General features: G+C 44.2%; 1 protein-coding gene across 6 annotated transcripts in view; it reads right to left on the bottom strand.

Moving 5' to 3' along the window:
* The window catches only part of TNKS2 (tankyrase 2), a 42,033-nt gene extending 17,458 nt beyond the window's left edge, over positions 1-24,575 (bottom strand). The window contains exons 1-15 of one of the 6 annotated variants that reach the window (XM_063434580.1): positions 24,054-24,575; positions 11,554-11,778; positions 9,217-9,312; positions 6,646-6,682; positions 6,396-6,471; positions 6,215-6,265; positions 5,422-5,516; positions 4,661-4,727; positions 4,043-4,229; positions 3,162-3,283; positions 1,927-2,018; positions 1,753-1,834; positions 1,054-1,225; positions 855-934; positions 244-389 (exon numbers count right to left, since the gene is read on the bottom strand). In XM_063434580.1, coding sequence (XP_063290650.1) covers positions 244-389; positions 855-934; positions 1,054-1,225; positions 1,753-1,834; positions 1,927-2,018; positions 3,162-3,283; positions 4,043-4,229; positions 4,661-4,727; positions 5,422-5,516; positions 6,215-6,265; positions 6,396-6,471; positions 6,646-6,682; positions 9,217-9,312; positions 11,554-11,778; positions 24,054-24,342 — 1,817 coding nt within the window. In that variant the 5' untranslated portion in view covers positions 24,343-24,575. The remainder of the gene's footprint in view (positions 1-243; positions 390-854; positions 935-1,053; positions 1,226-1,752; positions 1,835-1,926; positions 2,019-3,161; positions 3,284-4,042; positions 4,230-4,660; positions 4,728-5,421; positions 5,517-6,214; positions 6,266-6,395; positions 6,472-6,645; positions 6,683-9,216; positions 9,313-11,553; positions 11,779-24,053) is intronic. The other 5 variants (XM_063434579.1, XM_063434576.1, XM_063434577.1 and 2 more) reach the window with 5 other exon arrangements.
* Between the last annotated feature and the right edge of the window lie 379 nt (positions 24,576-24,954).

Here is a 24,954-nt window from a genome sequence, read left to right as displayed (position 1 = left end):
AGCCCTGTTTCTCCTGAACAAAATGATATATAATAAGTGTGGGTGCATTTAATATGAAAGATGGGAACTACGGGTGAACAGACATATAGCGCAAATACCAGTTTTTGTTTACGTTTTGTTTTGATCAGAACGTGCACTATTGACTCCGTCCTGAAGGGGTTAAGGCAGAAAGCTACAAAACAAATAACTTTCAAAAAAAAATTGGGCTCCTGCTTGGAGTGTAAAATGGAAGAAAATGCTTACCCTTTATCCTTTGCATGAACATCAGCTCCTTGCTGTAGCAAATATTCCACTACAGCCACCCTATTGTAGCCAGCGGCAAAGTGCAGAGGTGTAGAATGGCGACCCTCTATATCTCGACAGTTAACAGTTTGCGGAGTGCACAATTTCTGTTAAAGATACCAGAAATGTTTTTTGTAAAACACACACATTGTTTTAGTAAACACTAATCCACAAGAGGAATATAGTCCAGCCTATGATTTGCAGTGTAAGCCCATTTTTTTTGGTAAATATTAACGGTGATCATTATAAGAGGCATATAAAAGCAGTAATGATTAAACATGCCACTTTAGAATCTTGACTACCCAGTTTAATAATCTTTAATCTCACAACCTTAATTTCTCCAACGTTACATTTTCATAGATAAAAAGTTGTCATGGAGCTGTGTGAGTATTTTCATTGTTCTGTGAGAATATACGTGTACAGACACGGATTGTATTATCCAGATATGAAACAACGGGTTGTGCAAATGCATTATCAAATCTAAGAGGGTTTACGCTAGATGCAATAATTTATGTAAAATAAACTGATCCACATGCAGTTTTAGATAATTACTGTGCTTGAAAACTACCTACCACGACTGTATCTAGGTCTCCAGCTTTTGCAGCTTCCAACAGCTGGCGATCAGCATCTGTGTTACTGAATGGTGTGCCCTCTGTCAGGAATAAAAAAAAATGGCATCAATGAAATGGACAGACCCATTTTATACTTTGGCTACATAGCAATATCACTGGTTTTATAATGGGTTTAAGTGTGAGAAATAAAATGGTGTACCCTGAAGTAGCTGTTGCACACTCTCATTCCCCATCTGAAGAGCAGTAAAACCCTGAAGTGACACTGTTGCTGGGTCGCAGCCAGAGTTCAGCAGGAGCCGGCATGTCTGTAAATGGCCGCAATGTGCTGCCCGATGGAGACATGTCTGGCCTAAGTTATCCAAAGCATTGACCTAGTAAAATCAAGACAAAATAAAAATTTAATTTACTGAATGACCGATTTGATTTCTTGAAGAAAGGGATAGGAAAATACTTTTGAAAATGTTAGGTCTTGGTCACATGTACATCTAGGGAATGGAATTCAAAAGGAAACGGACTATTAACATTGCTAACTAGAAAAGCAGATGCACTGTATCAAGCAGAAAGGCATTTACATGTGTCAGACAGTAATGTCACAGTTTAAGATTAAAGTTTGAAGAGCACAACAATATGTTTTCCAGTATTTAAAAGAAATTATAGACTGCCTACTTCTCCTTACACTACCCCAGTATGTATTATAAAGACCTTCGCAGAGAGAATCGCAGAGAGTTTGTTATTTTTTGCACTTCTGATCATGGTTGTATTCTACAAGCAGTCATCCTGCTTAGGTGTCGTTTTTTGATCATTTTATATTTCTTTGTTATGATTTACCAGAAATAAGCCTTCATAGGGCATATTTTTTCCACTTTGACTTCGGTTTAGTGGTCACTGCAAACACTACCTTGGCTTCATGTTTCACCAGCACTTCTACAACGTCATTATGAGCTTTATCCGAAGCAACGTGAAGCGGTGTCAAAAAGCTGCTTTGGGCAAGGATGAAGAGAAAACGAATTAACAACTCAAATACATTTTAAAAGAACAGAGGAAATGCAGTTTGAATTTTTTAAAGACTTACTCTTTGGTCTTTTCGTTGACATTTGCTCCTTTTCTCATAAGTAATTCACAAACTTGTTTCCTCTTTGGATATGGTGATGCAGCAGCACAATGCTAAACAGAGATTAAAAAACCACAAAATAAAATTAAACTTTGGTGGGGAAATGACTCAACCCTTACTTTTATAAACAAACCACATACAAGGAGCTGTTTGGAACAAGAAAAACATACCAACAGAAAAGCTATAGACGCCAAAGAAATTCCATCACTGCCTGATTTTTGTGAGAAGGCTCACGATAAGTATAGTTTCCCTTAGAATCCTGAGATACTGGGGAAAAAGGTCAGACAAATGACCCATAAATAGTTTCAAAAAAAAATAAAAAAATCTGGCCTTTATATGTTCAACGAATAAATTTCTTTTCAAGGCTAGGAAGATTGTGCGTAATCATCTCATGAAAAAAAAGAAAAAAAAAAGAAACCTATCTTTTCCATGGAAAGTATTAATGTAGTAGCAACATAAACAGATATTGAGGGAAAGGAATTGCAAAACTCCCAAACATTTCTCTTCTAGTGAGATAAAGCAGATCAAGGGGATTTCCCATCGACTTTCCCACACCTAGATCCTTACTGCAAGGTCCACACCTATAGTGATTTATCGATGGCATTAGGTTGCACAACAAGAAAAAGTTGGAAAAATATCTTCTAGTCAGATATGCTTTCCTAATCTGGTCTAAAATTTGAAATGCACATAGATTTCACTTTGCATTCCTTACAATTTTCATAAACCTGATAGCGTTTAACTGTATACTTGACTGTAACAGTCCTTGTAGTAGAAATGAGTGCCCTCCTTCACCCCACACCGTTACTACTCTTCTCTCCACAGAGTAACGGAAAAATGCCTTGCTTATAAATGGTTCTAATAAACTGTGTGGACTTCACCCCCTTGTATGCCTGACTGTGGGATATACACTACATTCTCACTGAAAATAGATTAGGAAACTGCAATCACTTCCTGGTCTCTGCAGACCCCAGAGAACTGAAGCATATAATGGAACGAAAAACTTACTAATGCATTTTTAAAAATGACAAGTTCTTGGCCTAAACCCAGTAATACAGTATGACAGACTTTTCAAACCAATTGCTGTCAAATGGACAGAATCCAGATGTACAACCAAAGTCAGAATGTTTGCAACATATGCAATCACTGTAAACATCCAGAGAAACTACATATTTTTAGGAAATATTTTAAGTTCTTACCAGAGCTGTCTCATTGGTTTGAGGATGCTTGAAATTCACCATCTCCAAAGAGAGGTGTTTTTTAATGCGGGCTAAATCTGCTTCTCTTGCAGCCTGCAGCAATGAATGACCTTTAAATTCATCTGTATAGGGAAAGTATAAATAAAATGGGTCAAGAATCTAAAATATGAAGATTTCGATTTACAACCCACCTAAAACTTGGACAACAAGGGAAAGAAGAAGAAAAAACATTTCTAGTAAAGGGAACAGAAACATATTGATGGCTTGAAAGGTCATTAAAAGGTTCATGTTCCAGATAGCATTGCAAATGAAAGCTAAACAAGATAACCACTAAAGCTTAGGGTAGTGCTGGGAACAATTGTTATCAGTCAGAGCTAAATGGTAGATTAATCATTTAAAGCTTTAGTGGTATGGTAGTCAGAATTTATACATAGTTCAGAGACCATGGCATTCTGTATGTTTAGGACAAGTAGATTTTTTTTTTTTTTTTTTTTATTTCCACACCCCTGATATGTAGTTTATTTTAGGGGCCTCTGTACATATACCCATTTATGAGTTTTATAGCAGAGTATACTATAGTATGAAAGACACAGCTAGGGCTGATTTACATAACTTTTAGATTTATTTTTTTGTCAATAAAGTTGGGCCGCTGCTGGTGTAGTGGATTTTGCCAATAATTTCTCAGTGCTGCCCCTGGTTGTTTTTCAATAAAAACCAAAAAAAAAAAAAAAAAAACAGTGCTCAGTGCTCTCAGCCAGTCACTACCAGGAATAAATGAATGGTTTCTTATACCCTTAATTATAAAGGCAAAGGCTTGTATTAATAGGTCTACATTACTGGACATATACAACTAATTCAGCAATTAAAGTTTTCCAACTCACATGACAAACGTTCCTTTAGCTGGGGAGTTGGGGCCAAATCAATTGCATTCTTGTTATGGCAGTTAGGCATGTTGGGATCTGCACCATAACTTAATAACAGAGAGCACACTTCCACTCTGTTCTTAGACGCAGCTTCGTGCAAAGGAGTAAATTGCCACAGGTCCATTGCGTTCACACAGGCCCCGTGCTGAGAAGTAAATGTATTACAGATCCAAAAAGAATTATCACAAAATGAACAGGGTCTTAAACACCTTGCAAAAGCTAGCATTCAGCCCCTGAATGAAGCACTGCTAAACACAAAACGACACTTCTACTCACATGGAGCCAATTTATTTTGTTAACCAATGCAGCACATTTGTAAAATCCATAGACAAGATGGAAAATGTATTTAGATTTAGCAACGCAAGATTCCACATTAACATATAAATCTGTGTAGCGTGTACATGTAAACATACGTATTCAGAAACCATATTTATCTACTTTTAAGAAAATAATTTTCAATTAGCCAGCTATACAGACTGATGCATTACACGGCAAAACACTTAAAAAAAAAAAAAAAAAAAAAAGATATATATATATATATATATATAAACGAATTGGGAAAATCTTAATACAAACCTTTACCAGTAGTTCAGTTACTTCATAATGGCCATATGAACAAGCATTGTGAAGGGGCACCAGATCTCTACCAAAAAAAAATAAAGAAAGAAAAATGAAGTTACAACCAGACCAAATAACTTTAGCTGGCAGAAATGTTCAAAATTCACTTCTCATTTTTATCACACTAGTCTTGTGCATGAACAGGTTATTCCAGGAGCCTAAATTACCCATATCCAAATTTAGCTACAAAGTTACATTTGTCAATATTTAGCAGAGCAAATTGGATCCGGAGACCGAAGAGTAATGGCTTCAGTGAGATGTATAGGAGGATTAGCTAAACTTTCTGACAGTTTGCTGAGGGGGATTTGGGAGTGAAAAGTTAGCCCTGGTGAGTAGAAATTACCCCCTGGAGGATATAGTAAGTAACTTTTAAGGCCTGTCTAGTAATTATATACTTCAAATTATACACACTGACTCAGGTATAATCTGAATATATTAAACATTAAGTATAATATAAAGCAAGAAACTAGTTATAAAGATATACTGTAACAGGGATAGGCAACCTTCGGCACTCCAGATGTTGTGAACTACATCCCCCATAATGCTCTTACACACAATGTTGGCAAAGCATCATGGGAGGTGTAGTCCAAAACATCTGCAGTGCCGAAGGTTGCGTATGCCTGCACTATAGTTTAAAGTCTTTCCTTAGGTGTAATATAAATGCAATTAATTTATACTTGGGGGAAAAAAAACAAGCAAAAAATAAAACAAATACTTACCCTTTATCTTTCGCATGCACATCAGCTCCATGTTGAAGTAACAACTGAACAATTTTGACGCGGTTATAGCCTGCTGCTAAATGAAGTGGGGTAGACTGTAGAGAAAAGGAACATTTTAGTCAATATATTGTTTTGGAAATATTAAGGAGAAGAATGTGCTTGAAGAAGCGCTTTAAGCTTAGAGTTTTTCTTTTTTTGTTTTAGATTAAGAGTATATCATTATGAAATTAAGTAAACTGCAATAAAACCACTCACAACTTACCTTTGAACCAGTACAAGGACAGTCTCCTATCATCAGTTGTAATCTAGGTCCAAATCAATGCTTTTCTCATATACATATGTACTGCAATTGCAGCGCTCTGCCAATTTGATGCTTCTCATAGAGAAGCACTAAATACAAAGCTTCTCTGTGAGATGCATTTACTGTGCTTGGCTACATTATATGCTGTGCATGATGATGTAACATGCAAAAGACCGTTGATTTTCTAAGGTCTTCACGAGGAAGTGTCTCTAGCGGCTGTCAGACAGCCGCAAGAGGTATATTCTAAGGCAGATGTAAATGTTGCAGTTTCTCCAAAACAACAACAACAACGTCTTACACTGCCAGAGAAAAGGGACAAGCTCTAAGGCACCAAAATCACTTCAATAAGATGAAGAGGGTTTGATGCTTAGAACATCCCTTTAATTAAAGTTTTGCAACTCTAGTCCTCATGAACTTGCTACAGCACTTATTTTCAAAACATCCTGGATAAAGCAATAATAAATTATTTGCACTCTTAGTGTTTGGATTCACCTTAGCTGGAGATCCCTGAGGACTGGAGCTGAAAACTGCTGTCCCATCCTGCTAAACCGGAATGAAGTGGGGAAACAAAAAACAAAACGTGACTAATTGCATATACTTAACACAAATAATCCCTAGATTGCACAACAACAAAGGTTTAAAAAACTGGTGACACTGGAAAGATATCCATTACCTTTCTCCCGTCACTGGCATGAGAGTTGACGTTTAGGGGTGTTAGAAGAGCCATCATTTTTTCTTCATTGCCACTCCTATAAAAAGAAGTGCAAAATATCTCAGAAAAGCCAAAAAGTGAAAATAATCCATCATAAATATGTAATTAGCAAAGCAATTATTGTTCTAAAATGTTTATTTTACCTTTATGAAGAGAGAGAGAGAGAAAAGAAATTCATGTCTGAGAAAGACAAAAAAGTAAAAAAACATACCTAGCACTTTCCAGCAGCTCATCTTTCTTGTACTCTCCTGCAAAAGAAAAAAAAGAAACAAGACATACAATTTAGGACAGTGTTCATTGTAACATAAAAAAATGTACACTAGAAATTCAACTATTTTTTTAATGTTTCATTATCTTATAGAAACAAAAACATCTGCCATAAAGGGGCTGATTTCTAAGTTTCTGTGCAGCTAAAATCAATTTTAGCATTTTTTTTTGTACACATTTGTTTCACCACAATTTAAAACATATTATACATGAGAGCAAAAGGAAAATCTTGTGACCTTTTTAAAATAACTACGAAATCAGGCATACACAGAATACACATCATTACATTGTTAAATAGCCAAGTGTCTCTCTCACACTACAATAGGCCACATCAATTCTCCACAACAATGCAATGACTCTAGATTTGTACTCTGCTACATGCTCTGAGAACAACTGTACTCCTATGTACACCATTAGCCAGGTTTGTGGGTAGTTCTAAGGCCAAATTGCAGACTTGTCCTGATTTTAATTGACTGATTTGCTGGGCCCATGACACTTCAAGTGAGGAAACATCTGAAATTACTTCACTGTTGTCCACCATTGCATAAGCACACTCTGCAGTCTATTTAACAGGTGGTATTTTGAGTCTTTTTATTAAGCCATGTAACCACAAATTTCTGTCAGTTTGCTGGATTTCTCTTAAAACCGTGGAAAGGAGGAAAGTGGGAAGAGCAAGCATTAGGCATCTCTGTCACTGTCAACTGTACGTCATATACCATGCCCACCCACAAAGGAAGTACCTGTGTAGGAGATTAAAATGGCCTGCATTTAACTGAAAGTGCACCGCAAGCGCATTTAAACAGACTCTCACAATGCACTTTCCCTCAGTTCTACAGACAGTTTGGATGAGAACGGGTGATTGGACACAGGCAAAAAATAGTGTACCATATACACAGACCGTATGACAAGTATTTTTAAAATTTTCAAATACATTGCATTTTTACTGCAAATTTCATTACGAGCCTAGCTTAAACCTCCAAATCTGTAATAATTTTAATCCCCTGAGTATTTCACTTCTTAACACATATACCTTAGCTATATTTGTGGGAAGCAAGGGCCTAACTGGGACAGGTCTTTAACTTGCATTACACTGACTGTATCTATATCACTACAATGAACCGTGTTAAGTTTTCTATTAAATGCATGTTATTATAGATATGTAATTTTCATACATGTCTTTGAAAGCATGTGCCGTAAAATGTATTTCAGCGCTTAAAGTATTTATTTAAAAAAAGACAGTAAGCAACTATAAAATATAAGTTTCTTGCTTTTCATAAAAAACGGGTTTATTCTAAACATAACGTAACCAAAAAGTAACTATTTGAAAGGAGCACTCTAAACTAAAATGCTTCTTTTATGCGTTTTATAGCTTTTGGCATAAGTATCAGTATTTTGCATTGCATGCTTTTGTACAGTTTGAGAAACAAATGCTCAGTATTGTGCATCTTAATCCAAATTCCCATGTCCAACTTTTGTCATTTTTAAACTTTTTGTTTAGCCTGGTTAGTCTACTGAAGTACATGATTACGAGAACACACTATTAGAACATGAAACAAACATAATACTATGTGTCTGTCCTATTTATTTTTATAGTCTCCTCCACTATAAAAAGAGTTAACTTCTGTTTGGCACTGAGACCGAGGCACTGGGTTTTTATATCCACAGGACAGCTTCACTGCCCCAAAGCACTGTCAGAGTCTGAGTGACAAATTCTATGAATCTTCAAACCTTAACTGCTATGTGTAGGCTACATACAGTCATGTTTCAAATATCTGCAAAGAGAGTGTTCTAAACAGCTACGGTCCAGTTTACACGTGAACCCCTGCAGTGTCGGGGTTAACGGTCTGACATTCTACAACACATCCAGCAATATGTCCAACAGTTCAGAGACCAGGACAAAAACAAAAGGCTCCCGACTGGCAGAGCCAATTCCTAATGTGGGCTAAAGATTTTCAGCAAAAGCAGGAACTTTTAAGTCAATTACTTTTTTACATTTTTTATTTATTTATAGAACGTCCCATTGTGCATCTGGTAAAAAGAGAATAGTATCTGGGTCCATTGTAACAAATTTATACAGGTACGCTGTACCCAGCAATGTAAATTCCAAAAACTATGTCCGATTCTGTACCACAAAATTATAAATAAATAAAATGAATAGTCAGACATAATTGCGCTAACAGAAGGAAAGCAGATACTTCAGCAATTGGGAATAAGCTTATCAGCACCTATAGACCTATGGTAGAACTATATTATTACAGAGACAGAGCACAGTATTTGATGCTTCTACCAAAAAGCTATTTTTTTTCCAAACAAAATAAAAGTTATGGTTTAAACATTTCCCATTTGTGTAGTATTGCACTATGAGAAGTGGAATTAGGAATGGATGTGATGGGCATTTCTTTCCAATTTATGACATTTTATTTATTTTAATCGCACAAATGGCATAAGAGCAGCATGACTTCTGTAAATACCTAAAGTACACTATTCATTTACAATCTGTGAACAAAACCATTACCTGTCAAGACAGCTTTTGCTGATGGGTCAGATAAATCCAAAGCGGTTCTGCTGTCTGTGTTACGTATAGTAGGATCAGCACCATGCTGTAGTAGTACTGCAAAGACAGAAATATTTAATTAGCCAACATTCTAGACATGACAAATAAGATATTATATTTCTATAATAAGGATAAATGCAAGTAAACCCCAAGGATAAAAGGTCTTGGTACAATATTCTGGACATTTACAAATTGTAAATAGTTTCTCTATTCAAACATTTGGTGTAAACAGTGAATTTGGGGAATTACAAAATACACAGTAAGTGCCAGGAATTCAACCTTTTATCTCACTCATACAAAAACTGAATTCTTACAACCGACTTAAATAAATAAATAAATAAATAAATAGAGATACTTGGGGGGCGGGGCCTGACCTCTGAGACTGTCAGCTAAGGAAGCAGATCAGGGGCAGAGCCAGCAGCAGCAGACTGGAATAAAGGTAAAAAGTTACTACATTTAAAAGGCAAGGGATGCTGGATTGTGTTTTTGACCCTATAGGGTCAGAAATACAAGTTACAAATACAAGTCAAAAAAATAATCAATGCATCTGCAGTCATTATATTCTAAACAATTAGGCATGGTAATTTACACATTCCTCTTTCTCAAATACATCACAGAAAATAAATACCAATACAAAGAAAATGTCATTTTGTTTGCTTGAAACCGCCTGTTCCCCTCTGAAGCAAAATGGCATTTATTCTTATAAATCTGCACTAGGAAAAAGACATGACTAAACCAAAAAGCGGCATAGGTCATGTCTGCTAGATAGATTTATGTCCTAAGGTTATTCAAAAGCAAGTTACTTAATTGCATAAAACCCATGTCCTCAGACTGGATAAATCTCTTCACCAGTATCCAGCTTTATGTATTTATTTTATATCACAGGTGGTCAAATTGTACATCCTCATCTGCTATAGATCCATATTGCTGTAACACTGTCAAAGCAGGAAAAGTCTTGAGGTTACTGTATCTCATGCAGAGAGAGTCAGCCAGCATTTTTGATCTGGACTGCATTTTCAGTGGGATCAGACAGTCAGTATTTGAAATAAAGGATCAGTCTGCAAACTTACACCAGTCACTAAGGCAATATGCCCAGTTCTGCAATGATAGTGTCCAGAGTAACATCTGCACCAAACCCCTTGCAGAGCTTGAGAAAGTACTACTGCTATGGTTATCAAAGTACATTCATAACCTACTCAAATGAACCCAGTAACAGTAGAAAAGCAGGCCCCGCATAATTACACCAACTCCCCATTAAAGAAAAATGTCTAGGAGTGACATTTGATTTAAACCATACAAAGGAATAAGTAAATAAGCAGTAAAGGCCATGAAGTTAAGACACCCTGCTAGATCCCAAGACCTTCATAAAAATAGCTGGCATACTCTTATACTAGATCACAACAATGTTGGTAACGCAAGCGTGACAAATAGTTTTTCACTCCTAAAGGCCACTGTAGCTTGCACTGTTGCAGGAAAGGGAAGTAGTCACATCAGGAATTTACACTAGCCACCCACAAAACATAGTCTATCCTTCAAATTCTTGTTGCAGTCCATGGCATTCATGGGGCCGTACTAATCAGGATTACATCAGTAGGTGTTTTCTTGCCCTAACACACATGAACCTCGGAACTGTGACTATTAAAGTATGTGGGAAAACGACGTTCGGGTAGGCATGTAAAAAGAGGGCCCATCAAATTGAATGGTTTGATAAGGAAGCGGTGGGAGGGCAGAACCAGGCAGGTAACAACACAGAGGAAGGAGCGGCCTGTATATTTATAGGCCAAGTAACCCCTCGCACAATTGCGAACGACACCTAAAATGGTGGTTTTCACTATAGGGTAAGGAATACATGTTTGTGTTCCTGACCCTATAGTGATTCTTTAAGATCTCTTGACTAGAAACAGTACAACCACAAATGCATATATCAATATGCGTGAACCATGTCTATTCTATGTCATAATTGAATGCTTCTGCATAATGTGAGGGGGGCGGGAGCATTCACAGAATATTTACTGTAGTTATTCACTAAAGTGAAAATTCAAGGTGAATTTCAAATTTAGGGGCAAAGTAGCTGAAGTGAAAGCATAGTCGATGTAAAATAATACATGTTTCCAGTTTGCTATTTTTACCTACAGTTTGAAATTCTCTTTGAATTCTCAGTTACATAACCCTGTAAATGACTTAAACTGCCAATAATAGAATTACTCAAAACCGATACATGATCAATCGAAGTAGATATATTGCCGGCTAATTTTTTTTATATTGATCACCACAAGAATTTAAGTGTAATTTGCATACCGATACAAACGTCTATTTTGCCCTTTATGGCTGCTTCATGGAGAGGGGTATAATTCCAATTGTCACGGGCATTAGGATCAGCTCCACGTCTTAGCAAAAGATTCACAACCTCTGCGTGGCCGAAGGAGCAAGCATTATGGAGAGGAATTAGTCCACCATCATCGCGAGCATGGACATTGGCACCAGTCTGCAGCAAATATTCAACAACATCTTTGCGACCAAATCCTACAGAGAGAAAGCTGGGGGTTAACATGTTGCTGCAAATCCCAAGAAACATTAAACAGGAAACAGCAAATTCTAAGAAACATTGAACAATTATTTCCTAAACTCAGAATTTTTGTGAATCAAATCTAATGGCAAAATGGAGGCAAATATACCAAAGTTGTGGCTATGGTTGATTTAGAGAATTTTTCCAAAGCAGTTATTTGGATGTAATTTGCAATAAATTGCAAAAATGTAGTTCGCACGAGGCACGTGGGAGAGGTCAGCTAAGTATACCATTGAAGTGATTATGCACTTGTCTCACTAAAGGCAAAGCCTTTACTTGTGGGGGTCTTTTTAATAGAGTGTCTCTTTAACTACACTTTATTCAGAAAAAAAAAAAAAAAAAAGCTCCCCCCCAACTTTGAAGGTAATCTATAAAAAAGGGAATTATTTTTTGTTTAGCTAAAAAGTTACAATGTTTCAAAACACATTATGTGTTCAGTCATTACTAATCAGTGCTCATAGATCTCTAAGAAGATAAAGACCTAAGCAATAAACAACTGATTAATGATTACAAAAGGCAATCATCTCACTGATTTGTAAACAGTCTAATGGGTCAAAAAAGTTCAGTGATAAGCAGAGAACTGTGATTCCTCCATGTAGCCCCATAGTATTAAACATCTCTAATTTGTGCAAAATTGGTTTAAGAGTATTTGTCTCATGATTATAAATAAACTTATGTTTGAGTTTGCCTTCTTATTTTACTCAAATTTAGTTGATTTAAAAAAAGGCAGTAATGTCATTGTAGTGGTACTGACAACTTTATCTTAATATAAACAGACCGCATTTCCTAACCACGTTATGTTATTATTCCATGTTTGATGTGTACTATGTGGCAATCTAGGTAATTGTGGAGCAAAATATTAAATCTGCTAAAATATTCTTTCGGAATTCATGTTTGTTTCAGCTATGGCTCCCTGCTGTAGATGTGAAATACTGTCATGTTATATGTAATCAACATCAGCAGATAGATATTTGTACGATGTTAAAGATAAAATTAAAGGAACACTCGAAGCAGCATAACCACTACAATGCACCCTGGCGCACTCTCATGGCAAGTAGTTAAACCAATTGCAAACAGTTTGACAACTCACTTGGAATCCACTGGGTGCCAGAAACTGTAGTACTGAGCTAAGCCCAGCAGTGTAGGGCTTAGATCATTGGACAAGAGTGCTTAGCTGACACGCTCAGTGGAGATAACCAGCTACCAGCTCCAAAAGAGGCAGTGACGAGTGCCCTGCAGACACCAGATAAGTTCTGTTTTTACTTCTCTTGGGAAAGAGTCAGAGCATTCCTGGAACCATAATCACTGCAGTGCACTGTAATGGCTATAGTGCTTGGAGTGTTCTTTTAAATGTAGAAATCAACACCACTTTGTCCTACAACTGGGGCTCTTCATCATAACACCATTTCAATCCTTAAAGGAGCACTCCACTGCCCACACTATTTAGTAGATATACCTCCTGTGAATACATTTATGTATGCAATGGGGGGGTATATCTTTAAAGAGCTTGCAAAGGCTACAGATCTTATGAACTGCCGCCTTAGCAATCCCTTCCCTGTTTTCCCCAAAATTCACAGGGAATTCACTGAGAAGCCTTTGACTTGCTGCCCGCGTGCATGTCTTGCCTGAGGGCTGGAGCAGAGGAGCTGGCGAGAGGTCTGTGAGGGAGCTAACGGAAGGAAGTTGCAAACATTCCTGGTTGTTTGGCACCCAGGGGGAGTTCCCGAGTTAATTAATACAAGTGCTGATTTGTAAACTGCAGTTAAACTAGGATACTTTACACCCATAAAGCACTTCAACAAGCTGAAGTTATTTTGTGGTGTGGTCCTTTTAAAAGGTACACAATAGTGTTACACAAACATGTTTTTTCTGACAGTAAAGTTTTAAAATCACTATTTAGGTTCCCAACCCGCTTTCTTTCCTTTAAAAAGTTTATTTTACTCACTTTTTTTTCCAGCGCCATACAGTGGCTGACCCCGCATTGTTCAACCTCTGTAGCGGAGGTCATCAAGTTTGACTATTACAGCTAATCCAATGGTTTCCCACAGTAAGCATTGTGAGGCTATTGCACATGTACAGCAAATTGCATCTCTATGGGGAGCGTTCAGCGTCTCCATGCAGCGTGTGGAGAAACTGAACACCATCGCTGCACATCAAGCAGCACCTCTGTTGGCCGTCTGAGTGACTGTCACTAGAGGTGTTACTAGGCTGTAATGTAAACACTGCCTTTTCTCTGAAAAAGCAAAGTTTACATTAAAAAGCCAGCAGGGACAGGCAAGGTACTATTCCTATATTTGTGTGATACTTATGTCCTGTGTATTAAGTTGTTAGTATTGGTTACACCTCCAGATACTTTGTTTCATATTTTTGCTGACCGAGTATCTGTTAGGTGTTTATCCTGGCTTTTTTACTTTTTTTTATTATTTACCAGGATTTGTGTATCTATTTGATCTTTTATTGGTTATTCACCTTTTAGCAACAGATTCAGTTCGTCATGTTTGCATATGTTTTTTAGATTTCTTGATCATAACGTTTTTTTACTAATTAAATATACATTTGTATTATAAGTGTTATTTTTATTTTTATCCTTATTTTAGTTTTTAGGAGCGCACATATACTTTTTCAGATTTTGAGTATACACTCTATTTAGGTCACTTGTAGTTATATGTTGCAGCCCATTTGATTGCTTGTTTCTAATTACACCTTTCCATTAGTTTTTTATAGACCCCAGAACAAATACATTGAGCTGCAGTTATTCAGGCGACTATGGTCTCTCTCTCTCCTTATTTGCAAAGTGCACCCTAGTCATAGCAGGACTGAACTCTACTTGGATTTCATTTGCTAAATTTGTAGTGTCAATTAAAAAGTAAATAGAAAATTGTTAAAGAAATAGTGTATCACAAACTATAGGTCATTTTAAAGTTTAATTAAATTCCAGTGAATTGATGTTTCCACTTTAAATTTTGAATAGCTCTTTAAGCAATGAACATATAACTTATTGTAAAAATAGAAAATATATTTAATTATCACTTTTTGTGACAAAATGATACACACTCTCCTGGCACTTAATTCACGTAACTCATGCCACCTCCTCTCACACATGCTTTTCAGGAAGCTCTGACTACAGCACAGGGCCTGATCAGAGTAACATAGTACTTCTATCACTCCAAGGTATAAAGCAGGAAACAGGTTACTGGTACACTGACAGCTAACAAATCAAAGTTTATCCTACAAAAGATAAAAGCAGTTCAGTTTTTGTTTTATGTCATGTACATACAAGTTAGCTTTAAGGAGCATTACTTTTCATCTCTATAGTGTGCTGGCAAAAATACTATGAAACAAATAGATTTTTATTTAATGCTTTCAAAATCCCAGCATGCAATTAAGCTTTGGCATAAACTTATCTATGCTGGCAGCAAAGAAGTCTATGGCAAAGACTTGCCAGGTGGTATTCCAAACAAGTGTTTATCACACTTGCTGGGGGAATATAAAACAAAGTACTAGCATGTATTCACTGCCTGAGAATGATACGAGTGTGATTGCTGTTCAGTTAGTGTCAGGTTTATGTAGACACAGTGCTGCTTTTTCAAAACTTTAAATGCACAGAATATTTGCACCGGTTATCACCCCTATAGGCATCCAATAATCTGTATCTGCTCTGGGAATATTATATCGATCGATTCCTACATGTCATTACCATCATGGTGGATTGTCCTGCTTGGAGAAGTAATAACAAAAGAGAGAGTGGTGGGTGGTTGGGAGGCGCAGATTTAAAATGGAAAATTGTAAGGTAAGAAGCAGCACACAATGAAGGTACGCTTGCTCCAAAAGAATCCACCCAAGCTTAAAAAAAAAATAAAAATCAGACCTATAGGACAGCCATTGCATCCAATGGAATCAAGTAGGTACTTTTGTTAAAGCAGCACTATAGGGTCAGGAACACAAACATGTATTCCTGACCCTATAGGGTTAAAACCACCATCCAGCCACCCTGGTCCCCTCATGCTTCCCTAAATTAGTAAAATCTTACTTGTATTCAAGTCTGCAGCTGCATGCTTTGTCCCTGTTTTCTTTAGACCTGCCCACTGCCTGCTGATATCAGCAGAAGTGGTGGCCTGATCCTATGCTTCCCCATAGGATTGGCTGAGACTCACAAACAGGCAGATCAAGGGCAGAGCCAGCACAATTCAAACACAGTTCTGGCCAATCAGAATCTCCTCATAGAGTTGAATTGAACCAATAAATAAGTTCAGTGTCTGCATGCAGAGGGAGGAGATACTGAATGTTTGGATGTATTTTATGCAGCCATGACCCAGGAAGGATATCTAACAGCCATCTGAGTAGCCAGTGAAGTTATCACTAAGCTGTAATATAAACACTGCATTTTCTCTGAAATTCTACTCACCAGTACAAATGTAATAAGCTTTAGTTCTGGTGACTATAGTCAGAAACCGACAAAATTAGTTCCCCTGGGGAACATATGCCCTAAACTCTAACAATCAAATCTAAAACCACAGGGGCCCATACTCCACCTCCAGAACACTGTGTGCCGCGTCGCACTATGTATGTGCATCTGTGTCATGGTGTGGGCATGTATCAATGTTTGTGTGTGTCAGGGTGCATCTGTGTATGTGTGTCTATATATCTATGAGTGTGTTAATGTACATGCATATCTGTGTAAGTATGTATGTGCATAAATCCAAGCAGTCCAGCACCAACATAACATATAAGCACACTCCTGCAATCTAACACAAATATTACATACAAAAACAGCCCTGCATTCATACTCAAAAAAAATATACAAACACACCCATTCACTCAAACCAAATATTTTACACAAATGTACATTTTTAAAAGTGAACATTACATTCAGACACACCCCTGCAATGAAACGAAAACATTACAAAGACACCTGTATTAAAACACAATAATTATATAAAAGCACTCCTTCAAAACGCAAACTGTACATTACACTGTAGCGCCAGTAAATGTTGCAGCGCTGTACAGATATACAACCTAGAAATTCTGACTTGGGGTGCCTTGGAAAAATACTGAAATATTAAGGGCGCCTTGAACCTAAAAGGTTTGGGAACCACTGGTTTAAGCCCTTTGGATTAATATGTACTACAGCAGTAACACACAGTACACACACGCCAGTACACATATTACTCATGCCAATGGGCAGTACATGAAAAGATTTGCCATACATAATGTACATCACTTATAACCTCATCAGCCTAATTCCCTAGAGGTTTGACATGAATTAAATAACTTCCTTTCTGTGACTTATAAACTCAACATATTACAATGCACTGCCTTTCAGCAGGAAGTGGTGATAGTTTTACAGGAAAAAAATACAGCGGATCTTGCCATCCCATTGCGCATGGAAGGGGGAGATCTTATTAGAATTTCCACCTTCACTTGGTTTTCACCAACATACATCATCACTCTTGTTGATGTCCAGTACATGAAAAGATTTGCCTTACATTATGTACCCGAGTTAAGGAAGTTAACTCATCAACATGGTTCCCTAAAGACTTGACATTCATTAAACCATTTCCTTTCTTTGCCTCATAAACACAACCTATTACAATGCACTGCCTATCAGCAGGAAGTAGTGATAGTGTTTCAGGAAAACACAGTTGATCATGCAACCCCATTGCACAGGTATGTTGGGTTCTTATCAGAATTTCCATGTTCACTTTGTTTTAACTGACATGCATCACTCCTGTTCATGTCCAGTACATGAAAAGTGCTGTCCCTGCAGCAAGTTGTGATATGTGTCAGGAAAACAGGATCTTGCAATCCAGGTATGTTAGGTTCTTACTAGGATTTCCACATTCACTTTGTTTTCACTGACCTGCATCACTCCTGTATATGTCAAGTACACGAGAAGTGCTGCCCCTGCAGGATGTGGAATTCCTATACTGGCTGTAATATTAATAAGGAAACTTGCAGTATAAATAGATATTTATTTTTTATCCTGCAGGGAAGCACTTTTCCTGTACTGATATGAACGACTATATATAGAGAGTCTGGATATGAACAGGAATGGCAGAAAATTTATATATGTATTATATCTAGAATGTACGCTCATTGAGCAGGGCCCTCCACCCCCTCTGTTCCTGTACGTCCAATTGTCTGGTTACAATTACATGTCTGTTAGTCCACCCATTGTACAGCGCTACATAAATAATAATAAAAATATCCTGCAGGGCAGCACTTTTCATGTACTGATATGACCAGGAAGGGCTATATATATATCTATATATTCTATATCCTGCAAGGCATCACTTTTCATATACTGATGACCAGGAAGGAGTGTGTATAGATATATATTCTATATCATGCAAGGCAGCACTTTCCATGTACTGATATGACCAGGCTGTATGTGATGGTAGGTGAGCCCCCCCTCCCCCCCATAGTGCATGCGGTAGGTGAGCCCCCTCCCTCCCCCCCATAGTGCATGCGGTAGGTGAGCCCCCTCCCTCCCCCCCATAGTGCATGCGGTAGGTGAGCCCCCTCCCTCCCCCCATAGTGCATGCGGTAGGTGAGCCCCCTCCCTCCCCCCATAGTGCATGCGGTAGGTGAGCCCCCTCCCTCCCCCATAGTGTATGCGGTAGGTGAGCCCCCTCCCTCCCCCCATAGTGTATGCGGTAGGTGAGCCCCCTCCCTCCCCCCATAGTGTATGCGGTAGGTGAGCCCCCTCCCTCCCCCCATAGTGTATGCGGTAGGTGAGCCCCCTCCCTCCCCCCATAGTGTATGCGGTAGGTGAGCCCCCTCCCTCCCCCCATAGTGTATGCGGTAGGTGAGCCCCCTCCCTCCCCCCATAGTGTATGCGGTAGGTGAGCCCCCTCCCTCCCCCCATAGTGTATGCGGTAGGTGAGCCCCCTCCCTCCCCCATAGTGTATGAGGTAGGTGAGCCCCCTCCCTCCCCCATAGTGTATGCGGTAGGTGAGCCCCCTCCCTCCCCCCATAGTGTATGCGGTAGGTGAGCCCCCTCCCTCCCCCCATAGTGTATGCGGTAGGTGAGCCCCCTCCCTCCCCCCATAGTGTATGCGGTAGGTGAGCCCCCTCCCCCCATAGTGTATGCGGTAGGTGAGCCCCCTCCCCCCATAGTGTATGCGGTAGGTGAGCCCCCTCCCCCCATAGTGTATGCGGTAGGTGAGCCCCCTCCCCCCATAGTGTATGCGGTAGGTGAGCCCCCTCCCTCCCCCCATAGTGTATGCGGTAGGTGAGCCCCCTCCCTCCCCCATAGTGTATGCGGTAGGTGAGCCCCCTCCCTCCCCCCATAGTGTATGCGGTAGGTGAGCCCCCTCCCTCCCCCCATAGTGTATGCGGTAGGTGAGCCCCCTCCCCCATAGTGTATGCGGTAGGTGAGCTCCCTCCCCCCATAGTGTATGCGGTAGGTGAGCCCCCTCCCTCCCCCCATAGTGTATGCGGTAGGTGAGCCCCCTCCCTCCCCCATAGTGTATGCGGTAGGTGAGCTCCCTCCCCCCATAGTGTATGCGGTAGGTGAGGCCCCCTCCCCCATAGTGTATGCGGTAGGTGAGCCCCCCCCTCCCCCCATAGTGTATGCGGTAGGTGAGCCCCCCCCTCCCCCCATAGTGTATGCGGCAGTTGAGCCCCCCCTCCCCCATAGTGTATGCGGCAGTTGAGCCCCCCCTCCCCCATAGTGTATGCGGTAGGTGAGCCCCCCTCTCCCCCCATAGTGTATGCGGTAGGTGAGCCCCCCACCTGCCCCCATAGTGTATGCGGTAGGTGAGCCCCCCACCTCCCCCCATAGTGTATGCGGTAGGTGAGCCCCCCCTCTTCCCATAGTGTATGCGGTAGGTGAGCCCCCCCTCTTCCCATAGTGTATGCGGTAGGTGAGTCCCCCCCTCCCATAGTGTATGCGGTAGGTGAGTCCCCCCCTCCCATAGTGTATGCGGTAGGTGAGTCCCCCCCTCCCATAGTGTATGCGGTAGGTGAGTACCCCCCCTCCCATAGTGTATGCGGTAGGCGAGTCCCCCCCCTCCCATAGTGTATGCGGTAGGTGAGTCCCCCCCCCTCCCATAGTGTATGCGGTAGGCGAGTCCCCCCCCCTCCCATAGTGTATGCGGTAGGCGAGTCCCCCCCCTCCCATAGTGTATGCGGTAGGCGAGTCCACCGCATACACCCATACCATATGCGGTAGGCGAGTCCCCCCCTCCTATAGTGTATGCGGTAGGCGAGTCCCCCCCTCCTATAGTGTATGCGGTAGGTGAGTCCCCCCCTCCTATAGTGTATGCGGTAGGTGAGTCCCCCCCTCCTATAGTGTATGCGGTAGGTGAGTCCCCCCTCCCATAGTGTATGCGGTAGATGAGTCCCCCCCCCTCCCATAGTGTATGCGGTAGATGAGTCCCCCCCCCATAGTGTATGCGGTAGGTGAGTCCCCCCCTCCCATAGTGTATGCGGTAGGTGAGTCCCCTCCCCCATAGTGTATGCGGTAGGTGAGCCCCCCCCTCCCCCCATAGTGTATGCGGTAGGTGAGCCCCCCCTCCCCCCATAGTGTATGCGGTAGGTGAGCCCCCCCTCCCCCCATAGTGTATGCGGTAGGTGAGCCCCCCCTCCCCCCATAGTGTATGCGGTAGGTGAGCCCCCCTCTCCCCCCATAGTGTATGCGGTAGGTGAGCCCCCCACCTGCCCCCATAGTGTATGCGGTAGGTGAGCCCCCCACCTCCCCCCATAGTGTATGCGGTAGGTGAGCCCCCCACCTCCCCCCATAGTGTATGCGGTAGGTGAGCCCCCATCCCCCATAGTGTATGCGGTAGGTGAGTCCCCTCCCCCATAGTGTATGCGGTAGGTGAGCCCCCTCCCTCCCCCCATAGTGTATGCGGTAGGTGAGCCCCCCCTCCCCCCATAGTGTATGCGGTAGGTGAGCCCCCCCTCCCCCCATAGTGTATGCGGTAGGTGAGCCCCCCCTCCCCCCATAGTGTATGCGGTAGGTGAGCCCCCCTCTCCCCCCATAGTGTATGCGGTAGGTGAGCCCCCCACCTGCCCCCATAGTGTATGCGGTAGGTGAGCCCCCCACCTCCCCCCATAGTGTATGCGGTAGGTGAGCCCCCCACCTCCCCCCATAGTGTATGCGGTAGGTGAGCCCCCCTCCCCCATAGTGTATGCGGTAGGTGAGCCCCCCTCCCCCATAGTGTATGCGGTAGGTGAGCCCCCCTCCCCCATAGTGTATGCGGTAGGTGAGCCCCCCTCCCCCATAGTGTATGCGGTAGGTGAGCCCCCCTCCCCCATAGTGTATGCGGTAGGTGAGCCCCCCTCTTCCCATAGTGTATGCGGTAGGTGAGTCCCCCCTCCCATAGTGTATGCGGTAGGTGAGTCCCCCCTCCCATAGTGTATGCGGTAGGTGAGTCCCCCCCCTCCCATAGTGTATGCGGTAGGTGAGTCCCCCCCCCTCCCATAGTGTATGCGGTAGGTGAGTCCCCCCCTCCCATAGTGTATGCGGTAGGTGAGTCCCCCCCCCTCCCATAGTGTATGCGGTAGGTGAGTCCCCCCCCTCCCATAGTGTATGCGGTAGGCGAGTCCCCCCCCCTCCCATAGTGTATGCGGTAGGCGAGTCCCCCCCCTCCCATAGTGTATGCGGTAGGCGAGTCCCCCCCTCCCATAGTGTATGCGGTAGGCGAGTCCCCCCCTCCTATAGTGTATGCGGTAGGCGAGTCCCCCCCTCCTATAGTGTATGCGGTAGGCGAGTCCCCCCCTCCTATAGTGTATGCGGTAGGCGAGTCCCCCCCTCCTATAGTGTATGCGGTAGGTGAGTCCCCCCCCTCCCATAGTGTATGCGGTAGGTGAGTCCCCCCCTCCCATAGTGTATGCGGTAGATGAGTCCCCCCCCTCCCATAGTGTATGCGGTAGATGAGTCCCCCCCCCATAGTGTATGCGGTAGGTGAGTCCCCCCCTCCCATAGTGTATGCGGTAGGTGAGTCCCCCCTCCCATAGTGTATGCGGTAGGTGAGCCCCCTCCCTCCCCCCATAGTGTATGCGGTAAGTGAGCCCCCTCCCTCCCCCCATAGTGTATGCGGTAGGTGAGCCCCCTCCCTCCCCCATAGTGTATGCGGTAGGTGAGCCCCCTCCCTCCCCCCATAGTGTATGCGGTAGGTGAGCCCCCTCCCTCCCCCCATAGTGTATGCGGTAGGTGAGCCCCCTCCCCCCATAGTGTATGCGGTAGGTGAGCCCCCTCCCCCCATAGTGTATGCGGTAGGTGAGCCCCCTCCCTCCCCCCATAGTGTATGCGGTAGGTGAGCCCCCTCCCTCCCCCCATAGTGTATGCGGTAGGTGAGCCCCCTCCCTCCCCCCATAGTGTATGCGGTAGGTGAGCCCCCTCCCTCCCCCCATAGTGTATGCGGTAGGTGAGCCCCCTCCCTCCCCCCATAGTGTATGCGGTAGGTGAGCCCCCTCCCTCCCCCCATAGTGTATGCGGTAGGTGAGCCCCCTCCCTCCCCCATAGTGTATGCGGTAGGTGAGCTCCCTCCCCCCATAGTGTATGCGGTAGGTGAGCCCCCTCCCTCCCCCCATAGTGTATGCGGTAGGTGAGCCCCCTCCCTCCATAGTGTATGCGGTAGGTGAGCTCCCTCCCCCCATAGTGTATGCGGTAGGTGAGCCCCCTTCCTCCCCCCATAGTGTATGCGGTAGGTGAGCCCCCTTCCTCCCCCCATAGTGTATGCGGTAGGTGAGGCCCCCTCCCCCATAGTGTATGCGGTAGGTGAGGCCCCCTCCCCCATAGTGTATGCGGTAGGTGAGCCCCCCCTCCCCCATAGTGTATGCGGTAGGTGAGCCCCCCCTCCCCCCATAGTGTATGCGGTAGGTGAGCCCCCCTCTACCCCCATAGTGTATGCGGTAGGTGAGCCCCCCTCTCCCCCCATAGTGTATGCGGTAGGTGAGCCCCCCACCTGCCCCCATAGTGTATGCGGTAGGTGAGCCCCCCACCTGCCCCCATAGTGTATGCGGTAGGTGAGCCCCCCTCTTCCCATAGTGTATGCGGTAGGTGAGTCCCCCCCTCCCATAGTGTATGCGGTAGGTGAGTCCCCCCCTCCCATAGTGTATGCGGTAGGTGAGTCCCCCCCCCTCCCATAGTGTATGCGGTAGGTGAGCCCCCCCTCCCCCCATAGTGTATGCGGTAGGTGAGCCCCCCTCTCCCCCCATAGTGTATGCGGTAGGTGAGCCCCCCACCTGCCCCCATAGTGTATGCGGTAGGTGAGCCCCCCTCCCCCATAGTGTATGCGGTAGGTGAGCCCCCCCCTCTTCCCATAGTGTATGCGGTAGGTGAGTCCCCCCCTCCCATAGTGTATGCGGTAGGTGAGTCCCCCCCTCCCATAGTGTATGCGGTAGGTGAGTCCCCCCCCTCCCATAGTGTATGCGGTAGGTGAGTCCCCCCCCCTCCCATAGTGTATGCGGTAGGCGAGTCCCCCCCCCTCCCATAGTGTATGCGGTAGGCGAGTCCCCCCCCCTCCCATAGTGTATGCGGTAGGCGAGTCCCCCCCCCTCCCATAGTGTATGCGGTAGGCGAGTCCCCCCCCTCCCATAGTGTATGCGGTAGGCGAGTCCCCCCCTCCTATAGTGTATGCGGTAGGCGAGTCCCCCCCTCCTATAGTGTATGCGGTAGGCGAGTCCCCCCTCCTATAGTGTATGCGGTAGGTGAGTCCCCCCCTCCTATAGTGTATGTGGTAGGTGAGTCCCCCCTCCCATAGTGTATGCGGTAGGTGAGTCCCCCCCCTCCCATAGTGTATGCGGTAGATGAGTCCCCCCCTCCCATAGTGTATGCGGTAGATGAGTCCCCCCCCCCATAGTGTATGCGGTAGGTGAGTCCCCCCCTCCCATAGTGTATGCGGTAGGTGAGTCCCCCCTCCCATAGTGTATGCGGTAGGTGAGTCCCCCCCTCCCATAGTGTATGCGGTAGGTGAGTCCCCCCCTCCCATAGTGTATGCGGTAGGTGAGTCCCCCCCTCCCATAGTGTATGCGGTAGGTGAGTCCCCCCCTCCCATAGTGTATGCGGCTGGTGAGTCCCCCCTCCCATAGTGTATGCGGTAGGTGAGCCCCCGCCCCCATAGTGTATTCGGTAGGTGAGCCCCCCTCCCATAGTGTATGCGGTAGGTGAGCCCCCCTCCCATAGTGTATGCGGTAGGTGAGCCCCCCTCCCATAGTGTATGCGGTAGGTGTCTAAGTGAAGATGGAGGCTGTGCCCACCGCCAGGCCGTGTCTGGATTACCTGCGGCGAAGTGCAGCGGGGTTGATTTCCGGCCGGCGGTGTCCCGGCTGTTCACGTTCTCGGTGCTGACCAGCTTCCTCACCCGCTCCACGTCACCGTTCCTGCAGGCCTCGAACAGCTCCCGTGCCGGCTCCACCGCGCCCGCTGAGTCCCCGTAGGCAGCGGCCGAACCCGAGGCCCCGGCGCAGCGCCGGCCGGACATCCTCCACCAGCACTCCCCGGCGGCCTGCCTGGGGGAACACGGCGCTCCCGGGCCGCACTCCGCCTTTCCGCCGCCCGGCCGGTTCATCGCGGCCCGCGGGCCATCCCCGGGGCAGAGCGCGCGCACTGGGTCCCTGCGAGCCGCCGTCCTGGCTGTGAGGGAGACACCGCGGTGCTCACTCGGCCTCCAGCGGCTCCATGCCGGGCCTCCAAAACACACCGCTATACCGCTAAAGGAACGCGACGAACCCCCTTCCCAAACACACGGAGCGCTTCCTCCTCGGACTATGGCAACAACCAGCGAGCGCAGGCTTTCACGGTCACGTGACAGGGACGCAGCCCTGGCAAAAACACAGCCTGCGCGCGCCCGCCGCCACACAGGAGCCGAGAGAGAGCGCGCGTGCACGGGTCACCCGCATTCCGACACAGGCCGCGGGTGCGCGCGCGTGCTCGCTCTCTCTCCCTCCTCTGAGGGCGCGCACGCAGTGACTGTTCTGCAAGTCTTGGGAAGAGGGTTGGTGGTAATGTGACCTTTGGCAGCTGCCTAGGATCGAGAGGTTATTAAACATGGTCACCAGACCCATGAATTTGTTTGGCCTCATTCACCATCCTCATGTCAAGAAAGAAGTTTGAGCTCCACAAACTAGTCTAATTTGTCTCAGTGTGTCTCTGGGCTGGGTTGGCATTTCAGTGAAATTCC

Source organism: Pelobates fuscus, chromosome 10 (genome assembly GCF_036172605.1).
Source record: "Pelobates fuscus isolate aPelFus1 chromosome 10, aPelFus1.pri, whole genome shotgun sequence".
In the NCBI taxonomy this organism is placed as follows: Eukaryota; Metazoa; Chordata; class Amphibia; order Anura; family Pelobatidae; genus Pelobates; species Pelobates fuscus.
This window is presented reverse-complemented; position numbering and strand designations above follow the sequence as displayed.